Source organism: Triplophysa dalaica, chromosome 23 (assembly GCF_015846415.1).
Source record: "Triplophysa dalaica isolate WHDGS20190420 chromosome 23, ASM1584641v1, whole genome shotgun sequence".
Taxonomy (NCBI): Eukaryota; Metazoa; Chordata; class Actinopteri; order Cypriniformes; family Nemacheilidae; genus Triplophysa; species Triplophysa dalaica.
In genome coordinates, this window is record NC_079564.1 from 8,637,145 (window position 1) to 8,661,554 (window position 24,410).

At 37.9% G+C, this 24,410-nt stretch overlaps 1 protein-coding gene across 2 annotated transcripts in view; it reads left to right on the forward strand.

The window, feature by feature from the left end:
• The window catches only part of kcnb2b (potassium voltage-gated channel subfamily B member 2b), an 80,999-nt gene extending 57,728 nt beyond the window's left edge, over positions 1–23,271 (forward strand). For both annotated transcript variants that reach the window (XM_056737651.1, XM_056737652.1), the window contains one exon: positions 18,227–23,271. In XM_056737651.1, coding sequence (XP_056593629.1) covers positions 18,227–20,131 — 1,905 coding nt within the window. In that variant the 3' untranslated portion in view covers positions 20,132–23,271. The remainder of the gene's footprint in view (positions 1–18,226) is intronic.
• The last annotated feature ends 1,139 nt before the right edge of the window (positions 23,272–24,410 follow it).

Sequence of the window (24,410 nt, forward strand, 5' to 3'; positions counted from 1 at the left end):
CAACTGCTCAGAACATTAAAATGGATAAGTGGCTGCAAGGATTTAGGCCTGCAGCAACAGAAAGAAAATCGACTTCCAGCAGCTCAGATGATTCACAGTCCTCTGACTTCACCTCGGGTCCCTCCAACAGCACTTCGGCTGCAGGTGTAAGTTCAGCATCCGCTCCTGTTGACACAGACACAGATAGCGATACATCGAAGATTACAGCGTCAACTCTGGTTCAGCAATTCACAGAAAGACGATCAAAAGGTATAAATATGATGAGAAATACATTTCATATGGATTTACTTATATTGGCAGTGAAGTAAATCCCAAACCACAGTGCGTTACATGTGCAAAAGTACACTTTCATAACTACATGAAGCAATCGTTTTAGCGCATGCATTTCGAAACAAAGCATGCTACTTTGAAAAATAAAGCACGAGAGTTTTTTGAAAGATGGTTAGGACAACTCGGGAGTAGTAAGGCCCTTATTACAGCATCAGAAAACCTTAATAAGAAAGGACTGGAAGCATCCTACATGCCCAGTAACAGAGTGGCTGTGACGGGCAAATCCCAAAATATTGTGGAGAACTTAATTCTTCCTACTTTGGGAAAAGGACGTCATCATACAACACTGTTTCACTTCGCATCGCTGTTATGGCAGAAGATGTTTTAACACAGCTATTTCCCCTAAATCCACTACTAAATCCAGCAAATACTACGCTTAAAAAGTAGATGAATGATGACTGATGTAGCTGGTTTTGCTCAGCTGCTGGCATATGTCCGGTATATTTATGATGGTTCAGTTATGGAAGACATATTTTTTGCAAACCGTTGGAAGGCAGAGCAACTGGAGAGGAGATTTTCAAAGTTTTAGAAGGTTTTGAAACATCACATGGACTTCAGAGGACAAAATGTGTGGGCATCTGTACTAATGGAGCGAAAGCCGCGACAGGCGAGCAGAGATAACTGGACTGGAATATATTGTTAACAAATACGTGCAAGCAGTTGCGCCCTGCATGGTTTGGGTACATTGCAGCATCCTAAGAGAAGCCACCAAAGGACTGCCTGAACGTCTTAAGGCAGTTTTGCAAGATGGTGTTAAAATGGTAAACTTTATTATAGCAAGGCCTTTGAGGTCTCGTTTGTTTCTGCATTGTGCAATGAAATGGGCGGTGGCCACGTCACTTTGTTACTCCATACTGATGTAGGATGTCTCTCCAGGGGAAAGGTCCTCACAAGACTGTTTTAATTGAGCGATGAACTAAAAGCTTTTTTTATCGACCACCCCTTTGGATTGAGTAACCGCTTGCTTAGCGAAGAGTGGCTGACAATACTGGACTATCTGGGTGATGTTTGGATTTCATGGAGTTGCCACAACCATGTTTAATGTACAGGACAAAACTGAGGCCATGATAAGAACGTTTTTGGACTAATAGCATTGATGAAAAGAACACTGAAGCCTTTTTATCGTTGCATGATATTTTGCCAGCATCTCAACCTCCGGTACAACCAAACATGAGTTATGCGAGTCATTTCAAGCACATCAAGAGTCATTTATTCAAAATACATATGGTTGGTTATGTACGTATGCATTGTTTGATAAAAGATAATTCTTTTAAGAAGGTAGATGTCTTTTTAATGCACATTTTAAAAGAATTTGAGACCACAATTGTAACCGTAAGAATTCTGTACGCAGAATGATGGTATATATCCCTTGGGTGGGACGTACGTCATTTTAAACAGTTTGTGACCCAAAGCTGTTATAATATGTATTTTAATGGCACATTTTTCTTTAGTACAGCAACCACACATGCTGCAGTGCTGGAAGATGAACCATGCTGTGTGTTTAGCAAAAGTTATGATGTTTCGCTTATTCGGTGAGAATGCGCCGCATTCTCTGATGAAGAAACCAGAAGGGAATTTTTACTAGGAGCTTGGCACCGAGTACAGTGGAAATTCCTGAGAAAGCATAAGGTCTTGAATTTAAAAGAGCATAAAATGACTCCTGGTTATTGCAGGAGCGGTACAACAGCTCCTGGATCCAAATATAAATTACATTGTTTAGCACTTAATGGCTCCCATTTACTATTCGCATACTAGACAGATTATTTAATGATTACACTGGAAATGTCCTGGAAAGTCATGCGTTTGATGTTTTTTTCTGTAGGCTTTATGAGCTAGAATCAATGTTCTGGGGAACTGCTATAAGGAGCACCTAAAATGCTCATGAAGCAGGCTTGAACTTCTCTCATTGTTAAAGAATTAGCTTTTTTCTAGAAGACTGAACTGTGACAGGAACTCACTGGTTCTCCCGTCGCAACAACTGAAAGAATGAGACATTTTCCCTCCATCCGTCTTTTCAAAGTACTTTTTTTTAATCCAGTATTCAGAATCTGTTGAACAGTGTTGAACAGCTGTATTTGTGTATAAAAAAAATTGTTAAACTGTTTTATAAAACTATTATTCAAAGTTGCCACAGCAAGAGTTCAAGAGGTTCATATGCTTGCAAAATGTTATCATTTATTGCATAAATGTTAATGGCGTATACCCTCTGTAATTTTTCCATGGTGTGTCATAAAAGTCGTGAATAACAGGACAAACTGAATGAACTGCTGCCAATATTGTAAAAACGCATATGACTGATCTCAGATATGATCTAGCTCAGTGTTCTACATGCGCTCATGAATCTTATTGAGATGGCCAATCAAATGAAGGAAGCCAAGCATTACTGTCCAATCAAATGAAAGAAGGTGGAAGTTGCTTTTGCCAGATGCCAACTTAGAGGTCAGTTTAAAGTCCCTGTGAACCGTATTTTGAGTGAAATGGAAAAATAGTGGGCGTGGCTTTCATCTTTCTCTGCGATTTGATTGGATATATAAAAACAGCTGTTGCATTTTGAAATGGAAACAGCAAATTGTCCCACTGCAACTTTCTGCTTTCCAGTGGTTGTATATTTAACACTGGCTCTTCTGCAGGGGCCCTGTAGTCCAGACCTAGCTGTACTTTTTAGATAGGGCGGCAGAGATTACATTTTTTATGATATATTTTTTTACAGTAATTTGGGATTTACATTGTGGCTCCCCAAAGGTCATTCTCAAGCTATTACTAAGCAATCGATTAACTTCGTAAAAATAATAAATGGCCATGTTTAGAATTGTATTTACACAATATCGACTAATGGCTGTAGACTGCACTTTGAGTATTTAATCAGAAAAAATATAATATCTAAACATTTAAGAAACAAGATTCATCTGATGTTCTGTGATGCTTATGCTTAAGAAGGGCTACATTTTTAAGCTTAGTTGATGTTTAAACTTGAATATGTATTTATTTAGCCTATTTATTTGGTTGGAAATAAACAAAATTCAGTAATACATTAATATCAAATACTAATGGTTTATTGAGAAGTTGGGTCCAATTTTGCAGGAAGTTTCTGCCATTTCTATCATGCAGTGACATCAATTTTCTTTACACACATTATATCTATGTTGAAATCAAAAGTACCTCAAATAAGCTGTAGTTTTATGTTTTGAACAGGGATGGCGATAGAGAGGCAAAATAAAGCAAGAAGCGGTGTTACTGTGCATTTTATATCAGTTGACCGTTTTTATAATTGTGGTTTTAATTATTTTATTAAATTTTTATTTATTTAATTATGTTATCAAAAAGGCTTAATATCTGTTGATTTGCTTAAATGAACCTTATTTTAAGGCGGTTATTTTTACAGGAAAACAAGACTAAAAATACTTAGTAGGAGCATAGGCAAGAAATTATAAACACTAACCGGTAATCACAGGTGTCATCTCTCTCAGTCATAAAGAGATGCTGGGATCTAGTCAGGACATAAATATAGTGATTGAAAGCCTCATGTCTAATAAACAATCTGAGGCTTCTTTACAATGCAAATAGCACTCATGAAGCTATCTTAGACTCCTAAAGAACGGCATCAGCATAGAACCCAAGATGACATGTTTAGGGCCTGTAGTTTAATCAACGCTGACCTTTATTTTGTTCAACTCAATGGTTAAAGCATCTCCCATAAACTCCCATTGAAGAAACGCTCCAATGAAACTGTGGGCTGTGGATCCATAGAACTTTCTTATTGTATGCATTCATGTAGATTGAAGGAGAGCGCTTCGATTAAACTAATATTACATCCTGTAATGCTACACAAATGTATAATTAAGCACGAAAAATGCATACAAATATTTTAAAGCCATTTGTAGATGAAAGTTCAATTGTGGCAACATTCATTTATTTCATTAAAAAACTAAAATCTGATAAAAACGTTCTGGAAATTGACTTTGACCAAAACATTAAGAATAGAATAACTGCTTCAATACTGTTAAAAGCTGACAGAAGTACAACGTTGTGACATGTTTAAGTAATATCTAGACTTGTGTCATTTAGAAAAATTGTGTCAATGAGTGATCTGAGAGATTAAAAAAAGACAGAAATAGTCACATTGCCATTGTGACGGATGCTGAGAAGAGGCAAGAAGTCGGCGTGTTCTGACTGAGGGCGTTTCGGGATAAATGTAATAGGATTTTCATTCTATCTTTAGTGAGGATATAAAGCGGTTACTCATTCTTTCCTTACAGGAAGAGTTGTCGAATAATCTGATACTCCTTCACCTGACTTCTGTACCTAAAGCACCTTGGAAAATTTTGATGTCACCTCCTCTTAGTTCCTCAGAGCTGGCATCAGTGCTCAGGGAATACGAGCAGTGGCAGGAAAGTGACTCTACATTAGTTTTTAATGCAGTATATTCTGTAGCTGAAATTAAGCAGCGCACTCCATTATAAAGACTTCTCTCCCAAATGTCCGAAGTGCTGTGTGTGCTCATGCTCATTCAAATTAATTAAAGTAAATCTTCCGTGAACACAGCATCTAGTGTCCCTCAAGGGCAAGCCTCCCATCTATACCTCATAAAGCCATGGGAACATGGGGACGCTCCCCTTCCTAGAGCGCCCATCATGTCACTTATTTCCGTCAGTTACCTGTATAAAAACTCTGAATGTAATTATCCTTTGCAGTTTTTTTCTTGTTATCAAATGTTCGGGTACTACATTCTGTTTTATTTTATTATCTTGCATGTTAAGGGTGAGGTGTATAATATGAGTCACCAATCGAATTAGAAAAATGTTTCAAACAGTGGTACTGACCCGGACATCTTAGAATACCATCAGATTTTGTTAGAAATATCAAAATATAACCACCATAAATGACATTTAATGACATTCACTTTTTAAATGCTGTATTAATTTTAAATAGTATACTTAAATTGTGATACAGCAATTAAATATGTATACAGCTGCATGAAAATAATTAAGAGAGCATTCCAGATTGTCATTTCAGAATACTCTTTCTAAATGTATTGTGGTCATTCCAGTCGAATATCTGTTGAATTTCAAAAAAATCAAACCTTATGAGTAACATAAAGTCATCCAACAGCAATGTGAAAGACTGACAGAATGACAAGACACATGAAAACTTTGACACTGTTGTATTGCTTAAAAGTGAATATGAACTTGTTTTCTTTGCAATATTTGAGGTCTGAAAAATAAAGAGCATCTTTTCACAGCGCATATGGAATAACCCCGCGTAGCAGTGGGTTACAAGTGCATTTTATAACAGCTAAGGGGATTTTAGGCACTCTGCTTTGCGTCGTGCCACAACGCCCATAGCTGTTATTAAAATACACTGTAACCAACTGCTTCTTGGGGCTTATTGCTTTAATTGCAACTATATTGCATAACTATATCCATAAGGGTGTGTTATTAAAGTTTCTACTGTTTTAAAAGCATACCAAAATGTAAGAGAATTAGTTCACCCATAAAGGGCATTTAGATTTCGGTCTGCTCTTAACACAAACCTCTGGACCCTTATGGTAATATTTGTTTGTTTGTTTTTTCTTTTTGTAGTCTGTGGTCATTATGAACTTAAAGACGTATCCACATTGCATTTCACGATAAAAGCAAGCTTATTATTTATCAAAATGAGAATAATCATAACAGGAATAACAGAATTTTCCTTTTTGTTTCCCATTAAGCAATAATAACCGAGCCATTTCACTCTGGTCTCACTGCACGTTTTACTGCCAAGGAAACATCCCCTGAGAACAGGTCATTGATCTCTCTATAAGTGATGTGTGCTCTTTTCTGTGCAGATTGGTGCGTTTCATTCTGCCCGTTTCTTTCACTATGCCACCCATGAATGGGAGACCCATTTGTCCGTTGCCATAGCGATGACATACACCATCATTGTAACAATGCGGCCGCACCATTGTCTCAAGAATTCATGTCCTTATCGGGCTGTCTGGCTAATGCAAACCGAGAGCTTTTCATTATACACACACACCTCTACAAATAGTGTTTAAAAACTCCTTTCAAGTGTAAATGACCCCGGACCTCTAATGTCCTCTCTCGGGGCTTAAAGAGTCGCTGATACTACCTCTGTAAGCTTAATTTAAATCTGTAACAGCTCACTAAAGAAAAGGTGCCCGAGTGAGAGCGTACATGTTAGTGCCGGAAACAAATCGGCTTGTTTTCCATGTTAATTAATTTGGGACTGACTGCTAACTTCACAACCTGGTAAATATATTCATGAGAACATCATTTGAACGGATCCCATTTAAAGCCTGATTGAAAGGGCTTATAGAACTGCTCTCTTAGAGTCCCACTGGACAGACAATATTTACCTGCTCAGGGGACCAATGGGCGACTAGTGTCATCTAATGAAACAAGTGAAACAAAGACGAGGTTGTTTTTCTGTAACAGAGATTGAAAGGGATGCACACACGAGTTACACGTAAAGGCAGTGCACCTGAGAATCAAATAGCTCCAATGAAAGGGATACTTCAAATTATAAATAATGAAAAACCGGTATTTGACCCTTTTTTCTGTGGAACACAAACAGATTTTGATAAAGGTTTTGTGTCCATACAATGAAATTCAATGGGGGCCAATGTTGTTTGGAGACCAGCATACTAAAAAAAATGTCCTTTGTGTTATCCAAAAGAAAGTAAGTCATACAGGTTTGTATTGATATTAGGATGATTAGATGATAAATATTTTTTAGGTGAACTATCCCTTTAACTTGCAAACCAATAGTGTAAACAGCTCCCCCTGGTGATAGGTTTTGCCATCAGATAAATCTTTGGCCTGGTTGTTTCACAAAATCGTGTCCTTAATAGAACTCCCTGTGGGGCTCTGACCAGAGGGCCATCACACATTGACATTGAATTGCGGTGAAAAAGCTACCGGGAGTCATTTTCATTGACAGATAGTGATGGGAGTCTGACTGATGTCATGCCACTCAAAAGTCCTCCAAAACCATTGGGGCATACAGGAAGATACTGTGCCCTGGTGATCTTCAGTGATAAAAATGCTCATGAAAATAAGCATATGTATTTAAGGTCACATGCCAGACGTTTCATTTGTAGAGATCAGAACTCAGTTTCACACTTGACACCTGTGATTATGTGAGTTTTTCAAATGACTGCAGCACTTCAATTTGACAACTGAGTCAATCTCTCGAATCTGAAATGAGCCGCTTGAGGTTATGATATCAAAATCGTCAACCTGATGACATTCATAGATGCCTCTGAACAACACGGTGAATGAAACCACCCGCGTTCCTGAAACAACTTTAATAGAAAATGATGAGACAAGTCGTTCTTCCATGCAACGTTTCCTCAAAGGGCAAACAGTCTCCTGCATACATTATTCATCTTGAAGGACAGCTGCTCAAAGGGCTTTATATTAAAGATGACAGCGTCAGAGCAGGAATTCATATTTGATCTGAATGTACTTTTATTGAACTGTACGTTGAGTGGCTATGTTGCTTTTTCATGCCGTGTATATATCACGGAAAGAGAACATTTACACTTGGTTGATCCGTGGATCATGAAAAACAAGAGACTTAAGCAAAAGGCAATTTCAGTGCTGTCTAGGAAGAACAATTGACGTCAAAATATATTTTTTGTAATTTTTCTCTCTTATAGAGGTATAGAGATGTGTTTTCTCGAGATATTTTGCCATCCAGTGATTTTGATGCGTTCTCCTGGGACTGCTCAGTTTTAGGTTGTTTATATTATTATTCCTGAACATTTTTCTCCTCGTTCATTACTAATTCCTCATCCCCCGTCCCACATTCCTCTGGAAAGGGAATGAGATGCTCAATTATTTTGACATTAATTGTCTATATCCTATATCAGGTGAAGGGATGCCAATAGAGACTTCAAACTGATTAGGAAATAAGCTACATGAATGTCTTCTTAAATGAAACCACATTTCAATGAGCCAGGTGATCTGAGAACTTGTTCATTATAGATGCAAGCATACATTTAGGTTCAATAATTTATGGGTGCTTTATTTTTGTTTTTTATTGGTCTTTGGTATTCAAGTGCATAGTACTTTTAAGAGCCTCTCCTAAGAAAGGATAATGTATTATGTATTTAGATTTACATTTTTCATACTTGACGTGTTACCAAAATGGAAACCTAAAATCTAAATGACTTAATGTAAAATGTTAATCAATAATGTAATTTACATTTCCCATTTCTGCACTAGTTTAATATGTATTGAAATACATATTTTATTTTAATTTCCAAATGCTGCTGTCCCTCTGAAGCCTCTTATCTCCTTAATCGTTTCTGTTAGTCTTCCTTTATGTTTATCAATTGGTTTTAGCAAATATCTTAACAATTAAAGTATAAAAAAGGGCTTGTCAACTTTGACGGACACAGTATTCAATCATTTAAAAAGTACATTTTTTTTTCCATTTCCTGAAAAACTGAATTTGGACATCCGATGTTTCGGAAGGACAGGATAAACAGTTAAAATCTATTTCCTGAACTGAAAAGATATGTTCAACATGTTTAAGAAAATAATTATAGCAAAAATGATGATTAAAATGTTATTTTTCCTAAATACATTTATGCTCACAGACAGTTGACATACATTTACAGTGATTGTGACATTATAAACAAATCACGATATGCCATAATTTTCTAGAAAAATAATGTTTAAGAATTTAAAACTTTTAGTTAATATTTTCTAGTTGCAGACTTAAAACATCTAACATTATTTTGTTAAAAGTTCTTGCAAAGAGAATTTAACATTTGAATAAGAACATGCATATCAATGCTTTTCACTGAGACCTGTAATGTTTGATGCACTACAGCTACTGGGCGTAACATCGAAGTGTCTTGTATCTTTGGGAAATGGGGCATTACGCAGTGAAATTGAGAGGGCATTTCATCAGGACACAGTTTAATCACTGTTGAACCTGCGGGCTCCACGTCATAAATACCACGAGGATGTTTCGCGACACTGATCGCTCTGAAGATGATGTGGGATGGCAGAACCGAGCCTGCATATGAGAGATGAAATAAACAGAGCCAGAATCCATTATGGATAATCATGTCATTTTCAGAACGGTCGACACCTTAGTGGCACATATCATAAAAAGGATGTGAGATTCACTCTGCATTACTTTGCAGTCTCCCTGAGCTCTTCCTGGCAGATTCAGCTCGGCGTAGAAACAACCCCTATGTCTCTTAGCATAGCAGGTGCTGAGCGTAATTGCTTACGACATTACTGAGCAATAAAATCTCTTGATACTTTTGGGCACTGATGACATTAACCCACAGCATGAGCCACATGCTTATACATACAGTATTGGAATTAAAGTCTATTTGGCTGTATTATGAAGGTAGATATTGGACCAGTGGGTATAAGTACTCAGTGTTTATAATGGCAAAGATCCTATCATATCAAAATAATACCACTTTAATGATGATTGGATGTTCAAATATACATCACAGGAATAAAGGGATGACGATTTTTGAATACATGTTGAAAAGGTCAATGTTTGGTTGGAATGTCCTAGCTTGCCCCTGCTTGTAGATGCCGTTATTACCAAAATTAAGAGCTTGCTGCAACGCAAAAGCCCCTTTTGGTGTAAAAAAAAGACTGTCTGTATTAGAAATTTAGCACTGAAAAGGTGTTTACACAGCTGTTTTTGCGAATGACCTGATTGAATGCATTTGAAGAAGTTTTCTCTTCAGACGCAAACTTTATGGAAGGATAGTATTTACATTAATCAAGCAATGCGATTTTACTAGGGTTTGTGTTAGTCATTGTACTGGTGTTTGCAAATTTATTTAATGGCGAAAAAAGCTTAAACCATGCGCTAAATTGCGTTGGTCATAAAGGGAATTAAATATTCCGCCTGTGTTTTTTTTAATGTGCGTCTTGTAAGTACATCACCCGCAGAAATTTCCACTCCCATATGCGCTTTCTTGAGTAAATCTGGCACCTGATCTCATGGGAATTCATAACTATTTTACGAGGTGGCTAATTTGTATGAATTCATTTGATTTGAATCGTTCAAAAACGTACAATTAATATGTAACCAGAACGAACCACACCTACACCAGGCGGGCTTCGAACCGGGTCAGTTCGGCATGGGAGTCAGGCGCTCTAGCAAGGAGGCTAAAGACCGCAGTCTCTAGCGTCTGTCGCTGGAGAGTCCTTGAGGTCGAGAAGTAAGGTTACATACTGCACAGCTCTACACTAGCTTGCCTCCGTTACAAATACATAAAAATCTATATTAGACCCCTTCCCCTAATCCCACCCCTAATGTTACTACTAAATCGAGTCAGCTAGTACAAATTCATACAAATAAACCACCAGTTATGAATTCCTTTGAGATGTCATAAATTGTGTGTTTAGCCGCAAATTTAATCCATCTATAGATTATTTATTTGAATAATTTACAAGAGTGCTAAATCTGTATAATTTGTTCTTAGGTTATAGCTAACGTTTCCTGTGACCTTTGTATATTGTACGTGTATACCGCAGAATACACATTGTACTGTTGGTGACATGATGCCTGCAATTCATAAAAACCTCCATGATTTCAAAGAGTCCCCATCTTGTTTGTGAAGAAATTAGCCATCAAGCCAGTAGCAAACCCTGAATAAATTCTGAGAACAGATGGCAGAATGGAATCCAAGAGATGTTATTTAAGAGGCTATCATTGCTTGGAACACCACCAGAGAAGAGTGTGTGGAATGAGAGAGAGGAAAAAACTCAAGTCATCCATCTCTGAGAATGCTTTGCCGTGTCAGAAATACCAATTAGTTAAAGCTACACTGGCATCCCTTCCCTCAATGCAGAAGCTTGTGACTCGTACCTGAACAACTATTGCTGCTAAAAGAAAGAAAGAAAGAAAGAAAGAAAATAAGAACGAAGAAAAAGAAATTATCCGGCCTGTTGTGTTTCTTTTGTTTTTAATGTGGCTGTGCTTTTGGGCCATAGGGTCACTTCATTCCCATGCTGTTTACTCCATCATGACACAGCGATTTGGCCCTCAATGTCTTCTAAAGACTTTCCCATTACACCTGTCACTTCTTTTGGGTGACAACAATGAATAAACAACCTTTTTCGCATGATTATTTTTGCCATTTTGCATTGACCTTTGCATGTGCACGAGCACAAGCCTGGAAAGTCACGCAGCAGTTTAGTCAATTTGAGAAACTCCATACAGTAATGAGAGTTTAAATTGGCATGAGCATTTTGGGTCACTTTGGCTCTTTCAAAGAGATGTCTGGGGTTTCTCCAAGCCTGGCTCATCTTTCAATGCGTGACGCGATGGATTTACTCGTCTGTTCACCCATCAATCCATCACAGATTCCACATCCAATTACCTTACACGGGTGCTGCGTTTAAAGAGTTACCCCTCCATTGTCTAGCTCAAAGCTCAAGGCTGTTATCTGTAAGACATAGATGAAAGAATTTAAAAGGACAATATCAATAATATCGACATCTGTCAAAAAGAGATGGAGTCAAGAAAAAGACATCAAGATTTCAAAAGAATCGTGTGTGTGTGTTTCAGGGAAAAGAGACAATGCAAGTGGTTGTGTGAAGGGCTAGGTTAGTCAATGAGAGCTAATAGCTAGCCCTTTTAGTCTGATTAGATTTAGCCACTTGAAAGTCATTAGACTAGAAGCTATGGCTCCAGGGTTGCCCCACACCCTTTTACAAGAGCCCATCAATTATACATGACAGTCGTTTGTCAAATTGATTATAAAACGATTGTTTTGCTTGCACTTGTGCCTCCTTATGTCTTAAAAGTGAGAAGGGATGTCTGCATTTCTGCATTTTAGGACCAGAATTTGATCTGTGGGTGCTGAGGAAATGCTTACTAATGCATGTCTCGAATTATTATTGAATATTAAGAGCGGTTCAAGTTAAATTAGAAGGCCAAAGGTTGTCTTTGTTAGATCTCATCGATTGGAAACGGCCAGAGCGTATCACAAAGAACTGAATTTAATCAAGTTCAGCTCGTCTCCTGCAGAGATGGATTGAGAATCTGCAGTGGGCTTGTCGAAAATCCATGGTAATTTCTTAAAGCAAACATCCAGCGAAGCATATCTCCCCATGCTAGATTTTAATATGAAATATAAGAAATATTTTCTGTAGGCCACTTGACTCAAGTTTTCTCGGTGCTTTATGGATCAGTTGTCATTTCTCTTTAAGATGAAATTTTATAGGATCGGCTTCATTCCCAAGGCCCCTAAAAGTGCTGGAGGTTGTACAGCCAAAATTTACAACCAGTCAAAAAAGTCTCAGGTGATCAACTTTGTGAAGATGAGCCCGGATCGGACAGCAGGGCGGCTCTCTGTAGCCACTGCCAATCAACATCAAAGGATTCATTTACATTTTAGATGTGTTCAAGATCTGTTCACGATAAATCAATGCTCGTAAACTGCTAACTTTAGATGTGGTCATGGGAAATATGGCCTTGTTGCTAAAGTTTCGTACTGCAGTGGATTTTCGAATGCAAAATATAGAAGTGCAAATGTTCAATTACAAATTCAATCCGAATGCTTATCTTGGATTACTGAAGCCATTTGGCATCCAAATATCCCAACTCTCTCAAATCAACTTTTATCAGTACCTCTGCTGCCAGTGGGATTTTCTTCAGACTGGCACTTTGCCTGAACAAATATCATTTTCTGATCTTAATCTTTTGGCTCTATGAAGGACGCATAACTCTGTCCACAATTACCCTTTCTCCTCCCTCCCAACTAAAACAGCAAGTACCATGTGTCAAAATATTCCTGTTTTGGTTATTAAATTGATAGTTCACCCAACAATGATAATGATGGCGTCATACTTACTCACCTTCTTGACTGTCTATCTTCCACAGAAGCTTCAACCGATCAGACAGGGCACCCATTCACTTGAATTGCTTTTGTGTCAATACAACAGAAGTCAATGGGTACGTCCATGGCACGGTAATACCTGCTCTTTTCAAAATATCTTCTTTTATCTTCCGTGCAAAAAACGAAGTCACACGGTTTGAAATGACAAGATGGAGAGCAAATGATGACAGAATTTTAATGTTTGGATGAACTATAACTTTGATAGAATAAGAGTATTACATTGCGTGATTAATCCTCATAATGACAGGAATTGATCATGGAGTTTAGAAACAGTCGATGTGTGCGGTGTGTCCCAGTGACGTTGAATCGCAAACTGTCCCACTTCAAGGTGCATCAGACTCGATAATGTACAAAGTGGCGGATCGATGTGGCTTGGCAGCGCCAGCTCTTTGCGGTGTCCCTAATGTGATGTGTACTCAATCAATAACCTACCTAAGGTTGACAGACAGAATGCTGTGGCCTAGGTCATTACTCTTGCATGCTGTGGAGGTGAGGGCCAACCGCAGAGCGTTGGGGTGAGATGTTAAATTGCAAGGTTGTCCCGGGTGACAGGAGGGGATAATAGGACATTACAGTCCTAGTGCAAGTATCTCTATATGGTTGGAAGGAAGTGCTTAAACCTTGAGACCATGATCTAAATATGTGTTGTCTGCTTCTCTGGGGCTTCAGACGTCTTGTTTCCTGGTGTTAAGATTTGTCTGGGGATCAAGCTAGGGGTGTGCCACAAATGTATTTGCTGTAACCACCTGTGATCAGATTTTGATGGGAAGATGATTGAGTTATTGTGTTGTCAAATAAATCGTCAAAAGTTCAACATTTTCTTACCTCATGTCACTCCGTATGATTTTCTTTCTTCCGCAGAACACAAAATAAGATATTTTGAAGAATGTTGGAAAACATTACAGGCCCTATTGACTTCCATTGTGTGAACACAAAACCAATGAGACATTTCAAAAAATATCTTCTTTTGTGTTTAAACAGAGGAAAGAGTCATGTACAGATTTTGAACGACGTGAGGGTGAATAAATGATGACAGAATTTTGATTTTGGGTGAACTGTCCCTTTAAAAGAAATTGAAATGTTGATAATAGACAAGTTACATGTCAATTGTATCCATGTTAGCGCCTTTCCACATTTTTTAATCAAATGGTTATTTCGCACGACCGTTATATAGTTATATAAATATGTAGTACCTTGTTTTAGCTCAGTAAGTGATCGACCGATAAGTAGGTCCTTTTTTGATATTGTTCGGATTGCTTCAGGACAAAATTAGCATTTACATTACAAAGTCTGGTCACATATATCTTCATACACGAAGGGAAGTGATTTGTTTAGCTGTCTTGATTTCTCAAAGCTGGATGTGGCTAGACAAAAGGCCCTCGAGCCCGTCAGAAGAGTCCACAAGATTTATGTCCACGTAAGCAGAGGTTGAAGTGGAATTTCTTTTATTTATTTGCATCCCTTATTTACATTCCGATGACACAAACTAATCCGAGACCCATCAGCCTTCCTTTGGAATATTTCCAGAGGCCCTTTAATAATTTGCCATAGTGTCAGGCGACTGCATATCAGTGATTTTTTGGCTCGGCTGTCCATGAACCAAGTGTTCTTTATTTACTTTCACCATGCATCCAAAGCTAAATCCCGAAGGCCATGTATCACACTTATTAGCCTCTGTTAATATTGAGATGACTGAAGGCATTGTGGTTCCTTGACATAGCTGCGCAGAAGATGTGAATGCAGATCGTAACTTATCTCTTTAACAACTACTTCATTTTGGTTCTAGCAGGACAGCTCATAGGGTTCATACAAAGGAGGTCAAAGCCTCCGGTTTGTGTTGATACAGGTATGACACCAATCTGCATAATGTTGTGTTGCCTGTTGGTCTCGTTTTTTCCACTATAGCCCTGATGATAAATGAGCTTGGGCGAGGGGTTAGATCACATGACTTTTGCATCTTAATGAATTCCACAACACTTTCTGTACGGAAAAGCACATGCGGCACAGATAAAGGACTAGTGGGCAGTTCTGTAATCCGGTTGAGGATTTAACTTGCTTGACAAGGTTGATGCGAGTAGAAAGCCTAAGAACGTCATGACTTCACAGTTTTTTTCAGGAATCCATGTTTGACTGATGGGACATGCTGCTAATATGTTTCACTGAGTAGTTCTCATTATAATACTTCCTGAACCACAAGACCTCTTTCAGTAGGAAATGTAGAACAATAGGAGCTCGGTGGACTGAGATCAAATGCATTAGCTCATTTCATGGCCAATACTTCAGTCGCGAGCATGCTTTGTATTATAGTTAACCATGTGTGTGGTCCGCTTGTAACGGCGGATGGATGTGGTGGTTTGGACGAGTGGGCACTTGAGCCTTTCCCTTTATGACATCATAATCACTTTACACACTACTGCAGAGACACAGCAGAACACACTTTCATTGCTTATAGTGCCTCAGACACGACATGGGACAATACCTGACAGTACCTGAGTGTCTTTGGCATACATTATATCATAAATAAAACGGCAGTATTAGTGTTTGCCTGTGCAGTCAATCCTTGGACTCATGGATGATGTCATGGTGACATGATGTTACAGTACATCATATGGAGCAAATTAGGCTATAAAGCTCTCTTGTTTACATTAAATCAACATTGTCTGTTTACTTAATAAATGTGATCCTATTGTGCTTAATTTCAGCTTCTACCTCTGTGATCTTTCTTTTCAGAGGATGTAACTGAGCACCTCATAGGACGGTCATACAAAGTCTACCTTTAACTATCCATCCAATTATAGAATATTATTTATACTTAAAAATACATCATAATTTAGGGAAATAAAAGGCATATAAAATAACTGGTTGGTTGATTGTGTTAGTGACCTGTAAAGAGAAAGAGACGCTGCTCAAACATCTCTGATGTGCCAAGGTCAGAGGAAGTCACAAGCACCCCACTGACATTGATTGAAAACCTTTCCTAATAATAAATATCAATTCAGCTCTTATTTATTAATGGTGCTGGACCTGCCATGAAACATTTGAATTATTACCCCCTACCTGGACATATTTCTCAACCACCATAACAGCAATAGTCACCTTTCATTATGGATGAGATTTATGAGAGATTATTTAAAAATCTCTCAATTGTTTTTTTCTGTTGAGTTTAGAAAAACAAAAAGGAAACTTTTCTTTCTTTATAGTATTTAATGATAAGTTATTCTTTAAGTATTAATTTAATTATTTTTTAAATTATTTACATTATGCATATTGTTTGAATTATATGTTACATTAGTCAATTGAAATTTATATTAAATGGATAGTTCAGCTAAAACTTAAAATTCTGTTATTGTTATTTACATTTGACAACCACTGAGACATTTCTCCCAAAGGAAACTGTTACACAAAGGAAAGAGTCATATAAATGTTTTTTATTTAGGGATGAGCTATCCCTTAAGAGCGACAGCTCAATGCCAAAAATGAATTGTTTCATTACTGTCCAAAGACAATAATTTACATAAAATTGTGATACAATTATTATTAATATTTGACAACTACTTGACATTTAATTTTTCAATGTAGTGTGGAACATTTCGGTAAAGTAAGTCATTGGTAAAGTAAGTCAGAGGCTTATGCAATAGACTCATGGTACACCACAGGAAATTGAGCATTAGCATGAGGTATATAACAAGGGCCAAAAATGTATTCTTTTTAAGGAAAGATAAATCACGCATTTCATTAGCTTTAAGAATTATGCATATTCTATTACAGATGTTCAATTTAAAAGTACATCATTTCAATGTCCTATTTCCACTGTAGCCGAGATCTTTAAGTTTCTTTCATTCGTATATCTTCACACTTTTGCAAAACATCTGAAGATGGAGAACATCGCAAGAGAATAGACGAGCAACATCAAAGCGGTGTGCCAGGACCTATATCCATATGACGAAGTATATATGACTAAATCTCTCCTTCACCTGCTTACCAGACTATAAATATAAAACACAATCTTTCTAAGAATAAAGAATTTGCATGAACTATCTTTATGCAATAATACTTCAGCCAGCTCTGGATGGAAAAGCTGTGCCTGTAAATGGACATCAGTAAATGAATGAGTGGGTGGATCACACATAAAAGACCTTCTTGCCTGTACTCACAAACTGCAGGCAGAGAGCACTGTCTATTCATTCATGTTCATGTTTGATATTCATACCTAATGCTTATTCATAGAGGCTCCCTTCAACACAGGTAATCAAAGGAAATGGGTTGCTAATTTTAACCTTCTTTATTTATGCCCTGATTTTTATGGTTTCCGGCCTCATACAGATCACAAAGCGGTCAGCACACAGCTTCGTATTGTTATAAAAATGAATTTGAGGGAATACATGATGTCATATGTTTCAAATGTATGTTGTTTTGTCTGTGTATTAGTCATGTAATGGGCATGTATTTATCCGTCAATCAATCTTGTAGTAATGCACTTCAAGTAAAGTTTATTCATAAATGGAAATCAAAGCCTGGAATGTGTCCTATCAATTTACATTTGCATACAATACTTGTCATATTTAGTGACTGGGTGTGACATATTTTTTTAATCACATTATAGTGCTGATCTAGCATTAGTTTAGTTTTTCACAGTATATGCCATCGTTCTTTATGTAAACGGGCATTTAGAAGAAACTCCATTTCCATCAATCCTTTTTATATCATTTCTTTTGATGATGTAATGGCTGATATCAAGACGTATATCAGACTGCATTTTACCTTAATAAGATTCTTGGCACCAAGCTTATATAAAGGAAAGAAAAATAGATCCTTAAATCAAAAAATCAATCGTAAGTGGAAAATTTAATAAAAAAGATGAAATTGAAAAATGAAATTGAAAAAAGCTTTTTACTTTTGTATTATGGTTGTGTAAGAGACACAAACATTCTTCTATTCTTTTGCTCCAAGTTTTAAATGATCCAAAAACACAATAACTGACATAATGTGTTCTTTCTCTTGCAGGTGCTGGCCATCATATCCATTCTCTTCATCGTTCTTTCAACAATTGCACTCTCCCTCAACACCTTGCCCGAACTGCAAGTCACAGACGAATTCGGCCAAGCCAATGACAACCCTCAACTCGCTCACGTTGAAGCCGTGTGTATCGCATGGTTTACAATGGAGTATCTCCTGCGCTTCCTGTCGTCGCCGAACAAGTGGAAATTCTTCAAAGGGCCACTAAACGTCATTGACTTGTTAGCTATACTACCCTACTACGTCACCATTTTCCTGACAGAATCAAACAAAAGTGTGCTGCAGTTCCAAAATGTGAGGAGAGTCGTGCAGATATTCCGTATCATGAGAATATTGAGGATTCTGAAACTGGCCAGACATTCGACCGGACTTCAGTCCCTTGGATTCACCCTCAGGCGCAGTTACAATGAACTTGGCCTACTCATATTGTTCTTGGCCATGGGAATTATGATATTCTCCAGCCTGGTGTTCTTCGCAGAGAAGGACGAAGATGCTACAAAATTTACCAGCATCCCGGCTTCGTTTTGGTGGGCTACGATTACCATGACAACAGTGGGCTATGGAGATATTTACCCGCAGACTCTGCTCGGTAAAATAGTTGGTGGACTTTGCTGCATAGCTGGTGTGCTGGTCATTGCCTTACCCATCCCAATTATTGTGAACAACTTTTCAGAGTTCTACAAAGAGCAAAAACGACAGGAGAAAGCCATCAAGAGAAGAGAGGCCTTAGAACGAGCCAAGAGAAACGGCAGTATCATCTCCATGAATCTGAAGGATGCCTTCGCTCGGAGTATGGAGCTAATGGACGTCGTAGTGGACAAAAGCAACGATAAAGAGCCGATGGATAACCACCTCTCTCCGATCAGGTGGAATATTTCCAAACGCACGTCGTCCGATACCAGCCTGAGATCGTACGACAAGACGTTTCCCGAAAGTGGCCCGCAAGGCTCGCAGGAATTTGTCCGAACGCCGAGTCCTCAGCATCTGAATGCTCAGAAACTGGAGCAGATGTATAACCAGATGACAAAGACACAGTCTTTCTCTGATCTCAACACAACCTCCGCCCCGCAGATCGCAGAAAGCGAGGTGAAACTGGAGATGAAAGAAGTCCCATCCTCCACTGAAGGACAACCCAAGGAAAGAACCATCACAGATGTGAGAAGCATATCAAGCGTTGACAGCTTTGCGAGCTGCACTGCTGAATTTGGACAGGGTGACAAGACGTCCATCCCTTCTTGCACAGCAGAACAGCTTTGGCAAAGGCAATCGAAAGCATGTTTTCATCTCGGCCAGCTGACACCTTCCGACACCTTCTGTCCGGATGACAACGAAGAGCGTACTGAAGAGAACTTCACAGAGGTGGTGGAGAACATCAAAAGCTCCATCCGTGGCACGAATCCAGTGAAAACAAAAGCCCTCAAAGTCAACTTCCTCGAAACACCAGAGGATGCTCCCTTGACGCCACCCCACACCTCTTCGCCACAGGATGTCAACAACAGTCTCTTGGAGGATGACTCTCCTGAAGGAGAGTGCTCGCCACTTTGTTCAGATTCAGAGCCACCACCTAGTTTCCAAAACAAAGGCGTAGTTCTTTCTCCGAAGAGGCAAGCCAGTCAATACCATCCTCAAGAGACAACACTGCTTCTTGGGGAACTGGAGGAACTGGAAGAACAGGAGTACCATGGGGACCTTAGGGAAGTGGCTTCCGCGCTCATCTCCTCACCCAAACGCGCAGCACACAACGGCACTCAGGGTGTAGTCGCTGACAAAGGCGAGGAGAAGCCGGACACCAACCAAAGTGAACACAAGGTGGAGAACCACATGTTTACACCTGAGATCCATCTAATGCCAGGGGATGGCAACCTTTCACCGTCCTGTGAAACCGGGATGTGACTGTGGGTTACTAGAGAAGCTACGAACACACTGGAGAAGTGCACACGGATGCGGTCTGAAAGATATTTCTGCATGGCATGAAAAGTCCCTTGTTATTGTGTCATTGTCAATAGTAAAAATCAGACTGCGGTTCTCGCAGACGAAACCTGAGGATGCGGGTGCAAACAGGAGACTTGTTCAGAATGTATTTACCCAACGATGAGGACACGTTGACTTACCTGTACATTGAACCTTTTCACCTATTTTCTTTTTATAGAGACGTACACAAACTAGGGGGGGGCAGATTTTCAAAAGCATGCATATTAACAAAGCTGTTTTATGGTGCTTAGTTTGCTGAGAGCACTCCACAGTAAATACAGAGACTACAGCAATGACAATGCACATAGCCACAGGGAGCATAGTAGATGTCAAAAGTTTTTTTTTCGTTTATTTGTTTTTATTTCGTTTTTAAGTGGGGGGTCCTCGTCAAAGACTGTGAAAAGTGAGCTGCAAAGTAGCGACGTATTGAAACATATCACTCTCTGTAGAAATGCAATGTGTACGTAATGCAGACGTGTTTTGTGTTCCGGTTTAGCAATGGCCTATAATGTCACTAACATTTTAGATTTTTTTTGTACTCCAATCTGCAACATTTATCAAACTCTTAGATTTAATGACCATAGGTTTATCATTTATGATGATGGATGGCATCTGTTTTCTTGAATTACAGAGTAACACATACGCCTGTAGTTGCCAAATACATCATGAAAATAGCAATTCAATTCTATAAAGTAGTTGTAAAAATGTGCATCGCAAAAGACTTATGTATCGCAAAATCGACGTCTGATAGAGTTTTCTAAAAAAACGCTTTAATGGCCTGCTTTAAATTTATAAATAAGATATACAAAAGGTGTATTTCTTAACAGATTTTTACATGCTCAAATATACAATAGCACAAGAGATAAAACAATTGCATATTTTAAATAGGAATTTGACTACCAGGTAAGTAGTTCTGGCCATTATTATTGACAAATATCTTATAAGTTTTACCCTTCGAACTCTGAAGTAATAGTCATATCAATACTACGTAACCTACAAAAAGGACCAAAATTCATAACATGTTTTACACAGTGAATTAATACACACACATTAAATCCTACAGTGGTGTAAATGGCACTACAGTTTTAAATTTCACATGAGTTGCTATACATATTATACACCCTATCTGTATCATTTAGACACCTGACCTTATAGTCTGTTCTCAACAGAAACTCAATTTCGTTCAACTTGAGTATTTGTGAATATTTATTTTAGATTCAGTTTTTCTGTGTTATCATCTGGACTAAGGCCTGTTTGTGGTTTCCTGTCACCAGAGAGAATACCCATTTTATGTTGCCTTTATTCCAAGATTGCTGGAAATATATGTGTTTTACTTGCTTGGGCATGGCAGATGACTGATTGTTTCAAAATGTACATGTTTGAAGTAACCACACAATCTCAATAGGCTTAATGAAGATCGCAAAAGGATGCAGAAGCTGGCTCTCGCGGTTACGCTACGGTGGAAAGTGCAATACAGCATCTGCAATCTATGCAGGCCAAGAATCGTGGCACTTTATTTACAGTCTAATGGATTTGTAAGTGTACAGGCAGAGACTTTAATTGTATTTTTCAGATTATATATCTTTAATATTTGAAATATCAGTGTTACCACTCAAAGATTATTTGACATTTTGCAAAAATACCACATGACTACACAAGTCTTCAAATGAGACTCTCTTAACAAATTGGACCATGAAGGTCTTTTATAAATGTACAAATAGGTTCATTTAACATTTACAAATCAAACTCTTTAAATTATTCAGTGGTCTCATTAAATGTATTTTATGTTTTATGAATTAACGCTGACGGTGGCTCTATTTTTTCTAAACCCAAATTGCGCACGACCACAATTTCCTGCCATATGGTGGTTGGAATGACACGTGTCTGTTCGTAAGAATTTCTGGGAAGGCTACAAATCATTTGGCTTTGTTCATATAGAACTGTACAGAAAATTCTACTTTTTATAGGCGAAAAAAATCATTTCTAAGTAATAGATATGCGTAATATTAAGTTCTCAGGTTTTCTACGACACTAATGTTCTGATATGGTGGATGTTCATGTTTTCTTTATTGAAAAAGCATCATCTTGTTTATTCTTGTTAATGTTTCTTAAAGCAGAATGTGTCATCACTTGCCTCTTTATGTTTTGACAGATTTATTCATAATGTTATTCCTGATGTCATCTCATGTGTTTTCTATGCCATACAGAGAACCCAGTGTCATCTATAAATTATATTTTGTAGTGCCTGACTGCACTTCCTGTAGGCACCTTTGGCATGGTAGTGGATTTTCCATGATGTTAAAGCAGAAATGATTCTGTTGTTAGTATCTACACACATGAAGAACTGTATAAGAACAGCAGAAATACAGTTTCATGGCCCTGCTATAAATTATCAGTCAGGATCGGGCTCGGTTTGTTTCTTCAAAAACTGCACAAATAAAATATTAACTTTATAGGTCAATTATAGGCAACTGCTGATCAAATCTAAAGACTTAAAATCACACATTAACTGCACATAACAACTTATTTTAAAAGGCACAATGTTCTTGCATCACTATCCCACCAGGCAATCGATTGCTTTGTTATTTGTAGCATGTTGTCGTATGACGAGCAACTTTCTTGACTGGACCCGTAACGGAGAGAAAATTTGGGCCCGTTGACTTGATGGAGATGGTAATTGTTTATGCTAAAATAAACTGATGGACTGTGAACAAGCATGTTTATCTTCCGATGATCCTTTTTTATATATCGTCATGGCAAGCTTTTCATTTGATTTTGGTTTGAAAGCGAGGTTTTATTTACCCAAGAATATGTTGTCCATGTTTCATAGTCTGTTCTCTCATGCTACACTGAATTGTGTCCCTTGTTTTTTTTTGCCTATGTTTTTTTGTTTTTGATTGTTTAAACGATGTTATCTTGTATCTCCACGTCCGTAGACGCCTTTAATCCGCAGACAGTTTCTGCACATATCAGCATCTTTGAATGCATGTAGTAATCTGTACAATTATGTGATCACAGAACACTTTGTCATGGTACATGTATGTCAACATTTCTGTAAAATAAACCGCATTGTCTATGTTATGTCTACTAGCATATGCAGGATAACAAATAAATGTGTAAATAACTTACTTGTGTTCTTCATTTTTCGTTTTTATTTACAAAAATATTACAAGTTCACAATGTACATTTGGGACCAGCACAGGAGGCTAAAAGACGAGTGTTGACTATGAAAAATGTCATCTTTGGCAACTTGCTGCCCTTCAGAAATCTCCTACTTGTGGATGTGTTTCCTGTTGGGAATGAAGAAAACAACAGGCAGACACATGAGTGATGTGTAATTGAACCTAATATCTTATGGGTTTTCGTTACTGTAGCCAAAGACAGGAGCTGTTCTCTTGTTCAACAACTTCGTCAAATTCAATATAAAACTGGTGCCATATGACAAACATTCTCCCTGCATACTATACGGGGACCCACGCTATTAAACACGCCCTGTCGATCACTTCTGTCAGTTATTTAATTGAGTTTCATCTAAACTGTAAACAAAGCGTCCACAATGTAGAATTTATTCATCTTATCAAATATGGCAAGGCAATAAAAATAACTGTGTTCTTGTTTGACTACTTTGTACATACACAGAATCATCTACCTTTAGTACAATTAGTTGGCATAAGTCTTAATAACTCTAATCACCACCAGACTAATACTTATTTATATGAATATATGTGAACATGGATCACAAAACCAGTTTTAAGTAGCACGGGAACATTTTTGGTAAAAGACAAAATTATCGATTTTTCTTTTATGCCAAAATCAATAGGATATTAAGTAAAGATCCATGAAAATATTTTTTACATTTCCTACCTTAAATATATAAAAACTTTACTTTGTAAATTGATGGCCTGCCACGTGCCTCTGATTAACAAATCCAATTTTCTCAATATTAAGTTCTTTGCATTCTCAGATTTCTGAGTTTTTAACGGTTGTATATCAGCCAGATATTGTCATATTCTAACAACAATATACATCAATAGAAAGCATATTTATTCAGCTTTCAGATTATGTAAAAATCTCAATGTTCAAAAAATTGACCCATAAAACTGGTTTTGTTGTCCAGGGTCACATATGAGGGAATGTCACCAACACAGATTTAGCGCTTCTTAAGTAGAAAACATTTCAGGGAAATGATGCAAGCCAGCAA